This window comes from Triticum dicoccoides, chromosome 1A, assembly GCF_002162155.2.
Source record: "Triticum dicoccoides isolate Atlit2015 ecotype Zavitan chromosome 1A, WEW_v2.0, whole genome shotgun sequence".
Lineage (NCBI taxonomy): Eukaryota > Viridiplantae > Streptophyta > Magnoliopsida > Poales > Poaceae > Triticum > Triticum dicoccoides.
In genome coordinates, this window is record NC_041380.1 from 62,207,806 (window position 1) to 62,220,947 (window position 13,142).

General features: G+C 45.9%; 1 protein-coding gene across 1 annotated transcript; it reads left to right on the forward strand.

Moving 5' to 3' along the window:
- Positions 1-350: 350 nt before the first annotated feature.
- LOC119363080 (phosphoinositide phospholipase C 2-like) lies at positions 351-7,456 on the forward strand. The gene is made up of 9 exons (XM_037628387.1): positions 351-809; positions 3,429-3,625; positions 4,341-4,476; positions 5,064-5,294; positions 5,875-6,104; positions 6,216-6,333; positions 6,453-6,596; positions 6,763-6,849; positions 6,953-7,456. The coding sequence occupies exons 1-9, from the start codon at positions 489-491 to the stop codon at positions 7,244-7,246; spliced, it is 1,758 nt and encodes a 585-aa protein (XP_037484284.1). The 5' UTR covers positions 351-488; the 3' UTR covers positions 7,247-7,456.
- The last annotated feature ends 5,686 nt before the right edge of the window (positions 7,457-13,142 follow it).

The window sequence follows — 13,142 nt, forward strand, 5'->3', positions numbered from 1 at the left end:
GTGCAGGCTACCATCAGCCCGGTTGGCGGTAGCGATGTTATCTACCGCCAAAGTCCCTAGCGGTAGGCTGTTAGACCCTACCGCCATGGACTCTGGCGGTAGCAAAAGGGTCAGATCTTGAATTTTTTTTAAACTAGGGTCAAATCTCGAATAGGTTTCAGAAAAGGGTTAAAACATTAAAATTTGCCTCAGGGGACAACGTGTGAGGTTAGAGCCACGTGTCAGTGTTACGCTGGATTATTTTTATTACCTGTTACACCTGTACTTGTTTTTTGCTGACGAGCTGCTTTTAATATTGTCGCCAACCAACGCGGCAGTGGATACATAACAAGAAGAGACCTTGCGCGCACACACACCATATACGCAGAGCGATGTGCACCAGCTAGCTAGCACCCACAGACGCGCCAAACCAGAATCAGTTCACTCTACCTGTACATAGCCAGAGGGCGAATACATCCGTCCGTGCCGTGGAGCGAGGCCGCCCGGCCATGACGACGTACAGGGTGTGCTGCTTCCTGCGGCGGTTCCGGCCGGCGTCCAACGAGCCGTCGGAGGCCATCGGCGACGTGTTCGAGGCGTACGCCGGCGCCGACGGCGGCAGCGGCGCGCTCGGGGAGGAGGCGCTCAGGAGGTTCCTCCGGGAGGTGCAGGGGGAGGCCGGCGACGACGACGTCGAGGCGGCGGCGAGGGAGGTCCTGGCCTTCGCGGCGGAGCACCGGCTGCTCAAGAAGGGCGGCGGGCTCACCGTCGAGGGCTTCCACCGGTGGCTCTGCAGCGACGCCAACGCCGCCCTCAATCCTCGCCGTGGGGTAAGCTCGCCACCTGCCTAGTGCTTACACCTCTATCCATCCGCCGGTACTAATCAAAACTGTTATCTTCTTCCTTAAAAAATGTCAGAGAGAACTTTTCCAAGGAAACAGCTTCTACGATTTTCCATGCTTTGAATTGCACAAAGATCCTGAAATATTTTTCTACTGGTAAATTACATAAACTTGGTTCTCTGCGGTGCCATCGAGTGTTCTAAACATGTTGGTTAATAGTGGGCTGACTAATTTATTTCTCTGTTTAAAATCACTTATGCTGATTGATTGATTGCTGGTCAGATATGGCTAGGCCAGTAACAAAGTCGAGTAGATCATGATTTTATAAAGAAATGGGGTGGTTTCTGCAAACATGATTCAGCTCCTCCATTTATGTCAACATGGTGCACCATAGTCATAAATTGAGTCACGAGTACTGTTGATAAACAGGTTAGGCACATGTGCAATGTCCCTCGTGTATGGATCATACATCAGCTTGTGCGATGTCCCCCGTGCTAGAGAGTGACACCAAAATTAGGATCTTTCCGCATACTAGCTCTAACTAGCCACAAGGGTTTCTGTCTTTTGTTTCTGCTTCTCTCGGTTATTTGGCAGAGAGACCTAGCTAGTACATTTAGTAATCATCATCATGAGAATTGTTTTTCTTTTCTCGGAAATTATGCGATTGATTGATTGATTGATTGAAGGGCATCTCTTGTGTAAACTTGATAGAGAATCTGTCAAATCTTAGTTATGAAATACGAGTCAGGCCATACAAGCCGTAGGATTTAGATTCCATGCCAATTAGGTAGGTGAACATTCTAAAATTCGTGTGCGATGATATTGCAAGAACTACACAGCTACATTTCTAAATCTTGAAACTACACAGAGTTCTGCACAACTTTAAATTTCATGATATGCATGTAACTCTATCAGTTCAGAGCTAAAACTACTTTATAGTCGAATAAGGATCAGCAGAGTTCTTAAGCTTATCTGCTCTTGTTGGACGAGGGATAATGTTCCGCTTATATACAAGCAAACACTTTACACTTTGCAGCAGTTTCGACCCGCTGGCAGTGAATAAAGCTATCAAAATTGGACCACTTCCCACGTTTCCGCAAACATTTACATGTATATATAGATTCAAGCTTTTTCTAAAAAGCATCACTAAAACGATCATGCATGCAACATGTGAGGTTAAACAACTAAAGGACAGGAGGTGTAGGTGCTTAGTGAACTAAATCACCTGCCCCCACGCTTTGAGCTAGTGTTATTGGTTGCCTAACTCACTATGTCTAGTGATTATTTGTTTATCAAAAAGTGCCCTGATGAAATGGGATGTTGATCACATTATTAGAGCGTCCTTAAACAGGTACGTACATCTATTTCCGTCTAGAAAAACAAGTCAATATAAAAGCATCAAATAAGAATTCAGTCAACACCGCAGCATGAATGATTCGATGGACATGCTTGGATACCAAGCTCGTCATCTGTGTAGAATTTTATGGGTCTCACATGGTCTGGTCTTGAAGTGTGGGCGGGTTTGTTATTGGACATACATGATCTAGCTGCAACTGCTCTTGGAACAGAGTGATAAAGAACGAAGAAAATATATTATATCATTATTGTTCAGTTAGCTACAGACCAAAATAGCATTCGTCTATAAACTTGAATACGTGCTAGAGAAAAGCATGACCCTTCAACTTTGTTGAACTCGGTATACAGTTTTCCTTTTTTACATGGACCAAAAAAACGAATATACACGTAACGCTCCCATTAAATCACCTACATTATTAGGTAGCCAACATTTCCTCCCAGACTTCATTCGCGAGATATTTGTCCAACCAAACTATCATATATACTGAACCATGACCGGTGAGCTAAAGCAAAAGTCTGCCTAAAAAATGCTGGAAATAACTTATTTCAGCTCTCGTGTTATTCTTTCTTTTTTGCGGAATGAATTAATTGTTCAATAGCGATGTTTGGGTGCCCCACTTATATGTGTAGATCCTTGGCTAAATTATTGGCTTGGTTAACATTTCCTCAGAAACATTCTTTCCTCAACCGCCAAAGCTATTTAAGTCCCAGAGAGAATTAATTTGTTGGAAAATATCATGACTTGTTCAGTACTCCCTTCATTTCAAAATATAGTGCGCCCGCGCTTCCCGAGGTCCAACTTTGACCATAAATTTAACCAACGAGACTAACTGCGGCAGGAGAAAAAAATATATAATTGAAAACTTCTTTCGAATACGAATTCACTGATATAATTTTTGCTCCCGCCACAATCGGTCTTGATAGTTAAATTTACGGTCAAAGTTGAAACACGGGGATAGAGGAAGCACTACATTGTGGAATGGAGGGAGTAGTATATAGCACAGAAATCAAATCATATGAATTTAAGTATTTAGGTGGCCCATATAGAATGTTTGGACGGTTGTGTGCGTGGATCCGTCGATCGGCCCGACTCTGACCTGTCCGATGTGGACGTATGATTGCGTATTATTGGACGTATTTGGTAGCTGCAACCGTACTTTCCTCTTGGCCGTATATACGCCTATCTCACAGTTGGTACCGGGGAGCTATCTCACAGTTGGATTATTTACCGAATTTGGTGCGTGCGTGCAGGTTCACGATGACATGGGGCTGCCGCTGTCGCACTACTTCATCTACACGGGCCACAACTCGTACCTGACCGGGAACCAGCTGAGCAGCGGGTGCAGCGAGGCGCCCATCGCCAAGGCCCTCCGCGACGGCGTCAGGGTCATCGAGCTCGACCTCTGGCCCAACGCCGCCAAGGACGACGTCGAGGTCCTCCACGGCAGGTACCAGTTGCACGCATGAACTTTTTATTTTCACTTGCACTTGTTGGTAAAAAATCGGCTACCGGACGACACTCGGGCTCGGCATACACCCCTGAAAAAATTGATGGGTCATTCAATCGTCCGCAATCCGATGGAAAACGAAACAAGAACAAACACATGATTAGATGTCGATCGATGATGATGAGGCTGAAGACAACGTCTACTTCATCCAGAGAAAACGTGATCAAAGACGACAGCATGTTTTTTGGCACGTTTTGGTGTTCTGAATGACACCAGGGCCAGCTTAAGCCTAATGGTGTGAACCTCTTAAAAGGTGAAAGTGAAGTTTCTTTTTCTTGAGAACAATTGACAATGAAGAGTTTTATTTGCTGAGAACAAGTGAAAGCGAAGTTTTTTATTTTTTGACAAGTAAGTGAAGACGATTTTTTTATAGAGAACTTTGATGTACTTTATTATTGATCAACAACGACGTTCAGGGAACTATATTACAGGATCATGTTGAAATGGCCAGAGATCAATGTTGACGTAGGCCCAACTTACCATAGAATTAATCCAATTACAGGCCCAAGTTACGGAATGTTTTGGGGGATTCACCGTCGACTAGATCGGAGATAGAGTGCATGGTCACCACGAACGGCCGGTGACGGCGACCGATGGCGGTGGCCGTTGTGGCAAACCTTTGACCAGCGACGTGACGTGGATTTGCGTTTTGTAGGACATGGACGTCGCCGGTGGACCTAATGAAATGCCTGGAGACCGTCAAGGAGCACGCCTTCGTCTCCTCCCCATACCCCGTTATCCTCACCCTCGAAGATCACCTCACTCCGCATCTTCAAGCCAAAGTAGCAAAGGTATGTTCCCCGGATTCCCCAATACCATACTGGCCTTTTCCTCATCTGCACTCTTCAGCTCCGAAATTCATGGGGAGATTTGATAATTAAAAAAATGCCAAAACTTAGTTTTGTCTTATTTTCCTCTTTGCGGTGAACCTTAGTTTGTCTTCGATAAAATGTCATGCCTTATCAAAGGCCAGATTAAGCTGGAGCATTTTAAAAATGTTTTATTTATGGGAGTTATATTTTGGACCTGAATATCCTGCCAACGTCAGATTTTTAGGCAAGACAAATCGAACATTTTTTCATGGCAGGTTATGTTTGTCGAAGATGGCAAGTTTAATTCGCAAGCATGAAAATCCGGCTCAGTTCATTTTTTTTTTGCCAGGAAATGTCGTGCTTGCAAACTAAATTTGCCATCCTCACGCCAATATAGATTGCCATAAAAAACATTCGGTTTGCCATGCCTAAAAATCTAACGTCGGATTTTAGCATTCCAATATATTTTTGGGAGAAAAAGTTTAAAACAGTATCTGAAGAGCATTGAATTTCCCTGCAATTTTTGGAGGATCGATGATGACAATGCGTGTTTGATCATGTCGCAGATGATCAAGGAGACATTTGGGGACTTGCTCCACCTCTCGGAGTCCGAGGCAATGCCCGTATTCCCTTCCCCCGAGGACCTCAGGGGCAAGATCATCATATCAACCAAACCGCCAAAAGAGTACCTTGAAACCAAGAGTAGCAAGGAGGAGGCCCAAAATGGTAGCGCAGAGGAGAGTGTGTGGGGGGACGAGATTCCCGACAACAAGGCTCAGGTTGCTACTGCTCGCCAGGTATTCTCTTTTACTTGGCATGGTCTCCATTCTGCAGTACTTGCCCTTTATTATCTTTCTACGTGTGGAAAATATGAAATATATAAGTAATGATATAGTTTTGACAAAATATATAACTAAATCATAAACAAGATTCAAGGTTTTACCTTCTAGTAGCAATCTTGTGACAAAATTTACCCCGTTTTGTTTCCTTTTGCGACATTTTACCTTGAGTTGCGGCTTTGTGATGACTATTGCCCTATTTCATTATTTTTTGCAAACTAACAAGACAAATGCATGTGTCGGGAAGATGTGACAACCGACTAGACAGTCAGATCCAGTTTTTCAGTTTGGTGAAAATAATAAAATTAGGTAAAATCTGCGACAAGATAAAAAATGTAGCAAGACTTTTCTTTAATAGTGTGAAATCTCTTAGAAAGTCGCAACCCAGGGGTAAAAAGTGGAATTTACTTAAATTATTACATTGGTCTAAAAATTATTGGAAGCCTAAAATACAGTGATGAAATGTCACAAGTTTTGCACTAGAACAGACTAAATATATTCAGGTCTATGATGTAACAGCTGTGAATCCGATGTGCAGGTTTCAGAGAAGGACAACTACCGGTATGTGGAAGAGGATGAAGAGATGGAGAAGAAGGTACAACTGGGGGTTAACGGGGAGTATAAAAGTCTCATCTCAATCAGCCTCACCCGGAGAAAGCACGACATGGATCAGGATCTCAAGGTTGATCCCGAGAAAGTGTCTCGGATGAGCTTGGGGGAGGCGGCATACGAGAAGGCCACCATTACTCATGGATCTGAAATTATAAAGTGAGATGAATTTAAGTGTCTTTTTGTATGACATTTTGTTTCTTCAACGCTTGCTGAATAAAATTTTAGTTAATACGATAGATTAACAAATCTTCGGTAATTTTCTTTCAGGTTTACACAGAGGAACTTGCTACGGATTTTCCCAAAGACAACGCGCATTACTTCATCCAATTACAATCCACTGATGGGATGGAGATATGGAGCTCAGATGGTTGCAGCAAACATGCAGGTAGCATCTATCACTTTCTTCCGGCTTCTGCAGTATTGATCTTATTTGTTTAAAAAACTGAGTTTACCGAAACTAATGTGTTGCCCCATTTGACTTTAAAATTTTCTGACATTCCGCAGGGCCATGGAAGGAAACTATGGCTGACTCAAGGGATGTTCCGGGCAAATGGCGGTTGTGGTTATGTGAAAAAGCCTGATTTTCTTATGAACACGGATAAAATGTTTGACCCTAGATCCAAACTACCAGTGAAGACAAGGCTCAAGGTGAAGTGATTTTTATTTTATTTCCTTTATGACGAACCACACGAACAAAAATTACCACACACCGTGCTAAATTGCTGCCAGTATGCAATACTTTCTATTTGCCGGATTTGCTACAGTAACTTCAGTATGTAACTTGTTTTCTTCTCAATGCTGCTGCCATCTGAAGGTGACTGTCTACATGGGAGACGGATGGCGATTCGACTTCCGCAAGACGCATTTCGACAAGTGCTCGCCACCAGACTTTTATGCAAGGGTCAGTCCTTGCCTCGTGCATCAGATAATTGATCAGTGAGATGAAATGTGATGTAGTTACTTACTGAAGAAATGTATGTCTAACGTCTGAAAAATAAGTGCAGGTGGGTATAGCAGGAGTGGTTGCAGACACAATGATGAAGGAGACCAAGGTGATCATGGACAACTGGATACCGACGTGGGACCACGAGTTCGAGTTCCCGCTGTCCGTGCCAGAGCTCGCGTTGCTGCGCGTCGAGGTGCACGAGTCCGACAACCACCAGAAGGACGACTTCGCCGGCCAGACCTGCCTGCCGGTGTGGGAGCTCCGGTCTGGGATACGCTCCGTCAGGCTCTACGCCCGCGACGGCGAGGCGCTGCGCTCGGTAAAGCTGCTTATGCGCTTCGAGTTTTCATAGAGGATCGAGCTCGCGGGCGTTTCCCTGTTGATCCTGGCGATGTTGGTGGTGTGTGTAAAAAGATTGGAAATTTTTGTTCGTTGGTGCCTCTGTCATTGTGCGCGTGCTCGTGCTGTATATGATGTGATTAGAACTCAATGTGCGACTATTGTTTGTCATTGGGTGTTTCTTGAGTGAGCCAATGAAAGATCAAAGATTGTTCCGCTAGTATACCAAGGACAGTACTCAAGCGAAAAAAAAGGCTGAATTCAGTGTTGCAAGCTCTCTGGCTCTCTGCTGCATATCCACATAACTTCTGAAACGCCTAGATTAGTTTACAAACAAAGATTATCTTATGCTCATGAGTTGCAGAAAAATTAGGAGATTGATATTATGCAAACGAAGTATTCTAGAATAAAGATATTCTGCAAACGAAGTCATGCGTATCTCGCTGATCTGTTTACAAAATCCTAGCCAAGTTCCTTATTTCTAGAAATATGTTAATAGAGTTGATATGAAACGACTTTGTGGTTTGCAAGGTTAAGGGGGAGTGTTCCTGAATGACAACCTGTTTACGATCCTTGGATCTTTGACATTGCATTCTTTTCCTTTTATGATTATGAATTGTTTTTTTTTTGACGTGAACAGCAGAAGCTCTGCCTTTACATTATAGGAGAAAAGAAGTCACAAGACCAGGGCCGTCTCCAGAAAATTGAGGCCCCGGTGCGAAACACAAATTGAGGCCCTTAATTCTGAAATTTTCATATGCTAACAAACTAACATAAGTAAAGCATACTTTCTTATCTCATATTATGGGCTTGTTTGGGACTGCTCCGCTTCACCAAAATCAGTTTCGCTCCACTAAATTTACTTTGGAGCAGTTTCAAGCAGAAGTTGTAGCACTATCAAAGAGAATGTTTGGCTTCCATCTAGCTCTAGCTTCAAGAATGAGAAATTTGGTGAAAATGATCTATTTGATTGGTTGAGGACGGAGAAACGAAGGGGTATCCACTTATTGGTGGCAGTGGTGGGTAATTTCCACTCAACTCCAGCTTCTAGAGTTTTTTAGAGCACCTCCTGAGGAGCTTCATAAAAAACTAGGAGTTGTACCCCAGATTCTAGTATTTTGCGGAGTGGCATATCGTGGAGCTATCCCTGTTTGGCTTGTGTTTTGCGGAGCAGAGTTGAATTTTAAGGAGCAGAGCAGTCCCAAACAGGCCCTATATCAGTGCTAAAAGTCCAAAGGTTGCAAAATCCAGGTTGCTCGAGGTAGTAATTTTAAGTGCAATTAACTAATCACAAAAAAAATATAAATTCGGTACCCTACGTTATTTCATCAAACTAAGCACTTCAAAAACTACAAAACTAACTCACCTCACCCTGCCATCATGAACCGAGCTGCACCACTCTCCCGCGATGCTGAGGTGTACTGGATTGTGCCTCCTAACCCCAAGCCCGAAGAGAGAAATCAAAGCTCAATCACCACGCCCTGCCATGCTGTCTAAACAGAAGAGATACATAGTTTGAGGAAAATTGACGCGGGAGTGGTGAATAGAAGGAGCGCGGACTAGATACCAAAACATCAGACTGAAGCACAATAGATTTTTTTTTTTTGAAGATGAGCACGGCTACTGTCTACCATTGGTGTAAGAATTGCCTGAAACCCAAATCCTAGATGTAAAATATACTGTACACGATAATTTAGGATAAGGAATTATAAAAAGGTGCTTTAGATCTTACGTACGGATGAGTGAGGAGACCTGGGGGAGTCAATACGCCATGCCGCCATGGCCAGGCTCGATCCGCCTTCAACGTTGGTCCACTGCCATCCGCCATTCCGTGGGGAGGAGGGGAGATCAGACGTGAGGCACTTCTGGGGGAGGAGAAGAGGCGGCGAACGATCGAGACACGAGGAGGGAAGGCGGCGCTCAGATTGCCGATTTCTCGGGGCATGCGACAGCTCGCATCAGATCAGGCTGATGAACCGGGGCGGGATTTCTCGGCCGAGTTGGTTTTTCTTACATGACGGTGTGTTGGTTTCCTTGATCGAGGGCCTCGGGATTTTGGGGGCCTCGTGCGATCCCAGTTAATCCCTTTGATACGTCGGGCACGTGGGCCAGGTGCTACCTGGCCGGACGCTCTCAACGACTGACGTTTATCCCTATCCACTCGCGTCTACGTCCTTCATCCTCAATCCCCTTCGTCCGCCGCCGCCACCATGCCTCGCTAGACACCTCCGCCTTCGCCCTAACTTGAACTGGCCGTAGTAACTGTCGTGGTTCTAAGTCTGACAGTAAGAGAGGGGTAGGAGAACGGAGCATGATCTATCGAGATGCATATGGGTGACACGGTGGTTTTAGCGAGTTCGGGCCTCTCACGGTGGAGATAACAACCCTACGTCTCGTGCTCCGGAGAGGCTTTGTTTTATCTGAGGATATATCCGGAGATTACAATATGTGTGTGAGAGAGAGGAACGGATCCCCATGCCTGAGCTAAGTCATGAGACTAATGGTGAAAAGAGAGAGAGGTGGAAGCAAAAAAACTCCCGAGTCTAGTGGTGGGGGGTGGCTTATATAGAGTGCGCCACCCCCTCACCTCCTATGTTACAAAGTGGGGTATGAATGCCATAATGCCAGCCCGCTATTAAGCCCTCACTATTAGAAAGATGCCGACTGCCTTGCTGCCTGCTGGTCTTCGTATATCCGAGTGAGTCGTACGGTCGAGTGGTGAACCGTCATCCGAGTGGATGGTATGTTGCTTGGTCGAGTGGATAGTATGCTGCTTATCCGAGTGGATAGTGTGTCTGTATGAAATTGACCTGGACCCACATGTTGTGTGGACCCCATGCTTCATGATATTTCGACCCTTCGTGGGCCTACCTGTTATGTATATCCCCAACATTAGCCCTCGAATCGATTGCGATTTTGCAGAACGAGTTGGTGTAAGACACAGTTTGGTCCGAGTGATTACAGAAATACTCGGTACATGTCGCCGCGCTTTCAGACAACCAAGGTTTGAACAAAATCTCAATGGATTCCGGCACCATGCTTCCCGACTAATCGAGGTAAGTGTCTGTGAGGAGCAACTTGGTGACATTCGTTCATCTCTCGGGAGAGGTTTAACTCGTGATCTGAGTATGGGCATGTCATTAAATCCGTGCAACCAGATTGACACATGGACTGCTCTTTTAGAGAGATGCCATTCTTATCCCGGAGGAACGTCAATACGAGTCGGTTTCAGATCCACACTTGTGAGTTTCACACTTTGAGTCCTAGAAGAAGGCTCAAAACAGGTCCATGGAGGAGCGTTAAACTCGCCTTATAGAATATTTTTTTGGAGTGATTTGGAGCTGGGCCTACATCGAGTAACTGATTACTTGGAATTTCTTCACGCTTGGAACATGTCTTTTTTGTTGTTTGGCCGTCACTCGGGTTGGGCGGACCGTTCCGAGTGGATACCATTCCAGTGGGGGCACGCTGAGTGCACCCACTGGGTGTAGTCCCCGAGACTGCCGTCGACTGCGGGCAGTCGGCGGGAGTCTTAGAGCCTGTCTTTTTGTTGTTGTTCATCACTCGGACTGGTCAGGCCGTACCGAGTGGAGATTACTCCAGTGGGGGCACGCTGAGTGCACCCACTGGGTGTAGTTCCCGAGACCGCCGTCGACTGCGGGCAGTCGGCGGGGGTATGAGAGAACTAAAACTCTTCTTAGCTGTTACTGATCGAACTTGTTCTTCTCTGACTCGGAGGTCGAGTAGTACTGGAAATGGGTTTGCATCGAGCAAAATGTTTCTTTCTGAGTTCTTTTCCAGTGGGGGCACGCTGAGTGCACCCACTGGGTGTAGTCCCCGAGCCTCTGTCGGACTAGATGAGTCTGGCAGAGGGTTTAAGTCTCTCGGTAAACCTCCAGGCAGTTGGCACAGCAAATATCTTTGTCTGGAATTGAATCAATCGGATGGATGCGTAACGAGGTGGTTGCACGAACGATGTTCGACGAGTAAGGTAGCATGTACGATTCAGTGATGGTGCTTCATTTTTACCCTTTTGCATGAAAGGGGTATTTATCCAAGTGGACGTGCTTCACTTATAGATCTTCGGTGAACCGAGCATGTATGGTCAGAAGAATATTCCTGATGTGATCAACAGGTTGACCAAATGGGCGTAACCTCTGAGGGTGACATGGCCAACTGCCGTGCGTAGCCCCCGAGTGATGCTCGAAGGGGGTAAACTTGCTACAGAGTGTGATATGAGGTTTGACCATATGAGTAACTTAGCCGTTCCCGTGTTGGGGGTGTAGAGGTAAAGACATGTCCAACTGATGGTGATGCGCGAGGCGGCAGAGGGGCGATGATGTGTACAACCGAGTGACGATGCACGGAGCGGTCGAGTGGTGAAGACGCGCGCAACCGAGTGGCGACGCGTGGGGCGGCCGAATGGTGATGACGTGTGAAGTGGTCGAATGTAGGGCTACATATCTAGCCAAGTGAAGATGCACGGGGCAGCCGAGTGGTGAAGACGTGCACAACCGAGTGGCGGCGCGCGAAGCGGCTAAGGCGAAGTCGTGTGTCACCGGACGGTGAAAATGGTCCTCGGAGGACTTAGTCGAATGCTTTCGAAGCTTATGTAGTGACGAGTTTGGTGTGGTTGCGACGCAACAAGACCGTCGTGACAACTGAGTCTGAGTAGGAAAGAAGATGGTGTGCAGAGCATCTGGGTGATTATAAAACTTGTCCAAGTGGCGGATCGAATGCACTTGTTGAAGTGAAGGATCTGACTGGTGATGAAGTACTCGACCACTCAGGCGAGTGTCATTTCAAATGAGGTGTAGGCCCCGAGTGCGGCGTAGCCCCCGAGCATACTACAGGCTTCGACAACGGACATGCCGGAATATGAGAAATATAGTCTTGAATGGATGATTTGCAATTCATCGAGTCGGATTTGGGTAAAGATAAGGAGAAGCTTCCGAGTGATGCTCGAAAGAGGTAAACTCGCAAAAGAGTGAAGTGTGAAGTTTAATTATGAAAGGGACTTATCTGTCTCATGCCCGACGAGGTCTATATCATTGATACGATGAAGAGAATTTCATAGAGGGGTTGGTCGAACGTGTTTGAAGTCAACAGAGGGACAAGGTCAGTGTTGTGGCGCGTAAGGCTGTCGAGTGATCGCGTAACTTGTGTAAAAAATGGCACAAGTCAACACAATAATTTCTTGAGGAAATTTGATGTGTGCTGAAATGATTTGTGTGAATAACACCCATAGACACCCGCTGGGAGTGCAAGGGGCTTGCTGGTTAACCAGCAAGAGTCTGAAAGACCGAAGGATCCGTTCGAACTTGTCGACGCGGCGGATCCGACTGAACTCATTGGGATACTAGCTCAAATAAAACGGAAGTGTAGTGTTTCGACTGAGTTGCAGCCCAGGAGGACCGATGCAAACTCGAAATGAAGAACGATACCTGGTGTTCGTAAATGATGTATGCGAAAAAATGGAAGTTGGACTTGGGAGTCACATAACCAGTACTAAGCAAGTATGTGAAAATAAGCAACCGAGCGTAGAGGTACACTTGGTGGCGTGGCCTCCGAGTGAACGTGATGTGTGAATTACGGAATACTCGGGAAGACGAAAATAACAGAATGTAAAATGACTTAGCTGTCTGAAGGCGCGCGGGGCGGCCGAGTGGTGATGAGGTGACCAACCGAGTGGCAACGCGCGGGGCGGCCGAGTGGTGATGAGGTGACCAACCGAGTGGCGAGTACTAGACTGCAGCTAAGCCCCCGAGTGGGAGGGTTGCTCTCCACTCGGTAGGATTTTTTTAAACTTAGGCGAGACGGATTCGCAACTAAGTCACCCACTGGGGGATTGAGAGCATATAAAAAGAATAACAATCATTTATGAGATTGTAAAAATTGTGTCGCGGGGC

Coding starts and splice junctions, on each gene's coding strand:
- LOC119363080 (XM_037628387.1), top strand. CDS start 489: ATGACGACGTACAGGGTGTGCTGCTTCCTGCGGCGGTTCCGGCCGGCG. Junction 6,597..6,762: donor CAGTGAAGACAAGGCTCAAG/GTGAAGTGATTT, acceptor TGCCATCTGAAG/GTGACTGTCTACATGGGAGA. Junction 6,850..6,952: donor CACCAGACTTTTATGCAAGG/GTCAGTCCTTGC, acceptor AAATAAGTGCAG/GTGGGTATAGCAGGAGTGGT.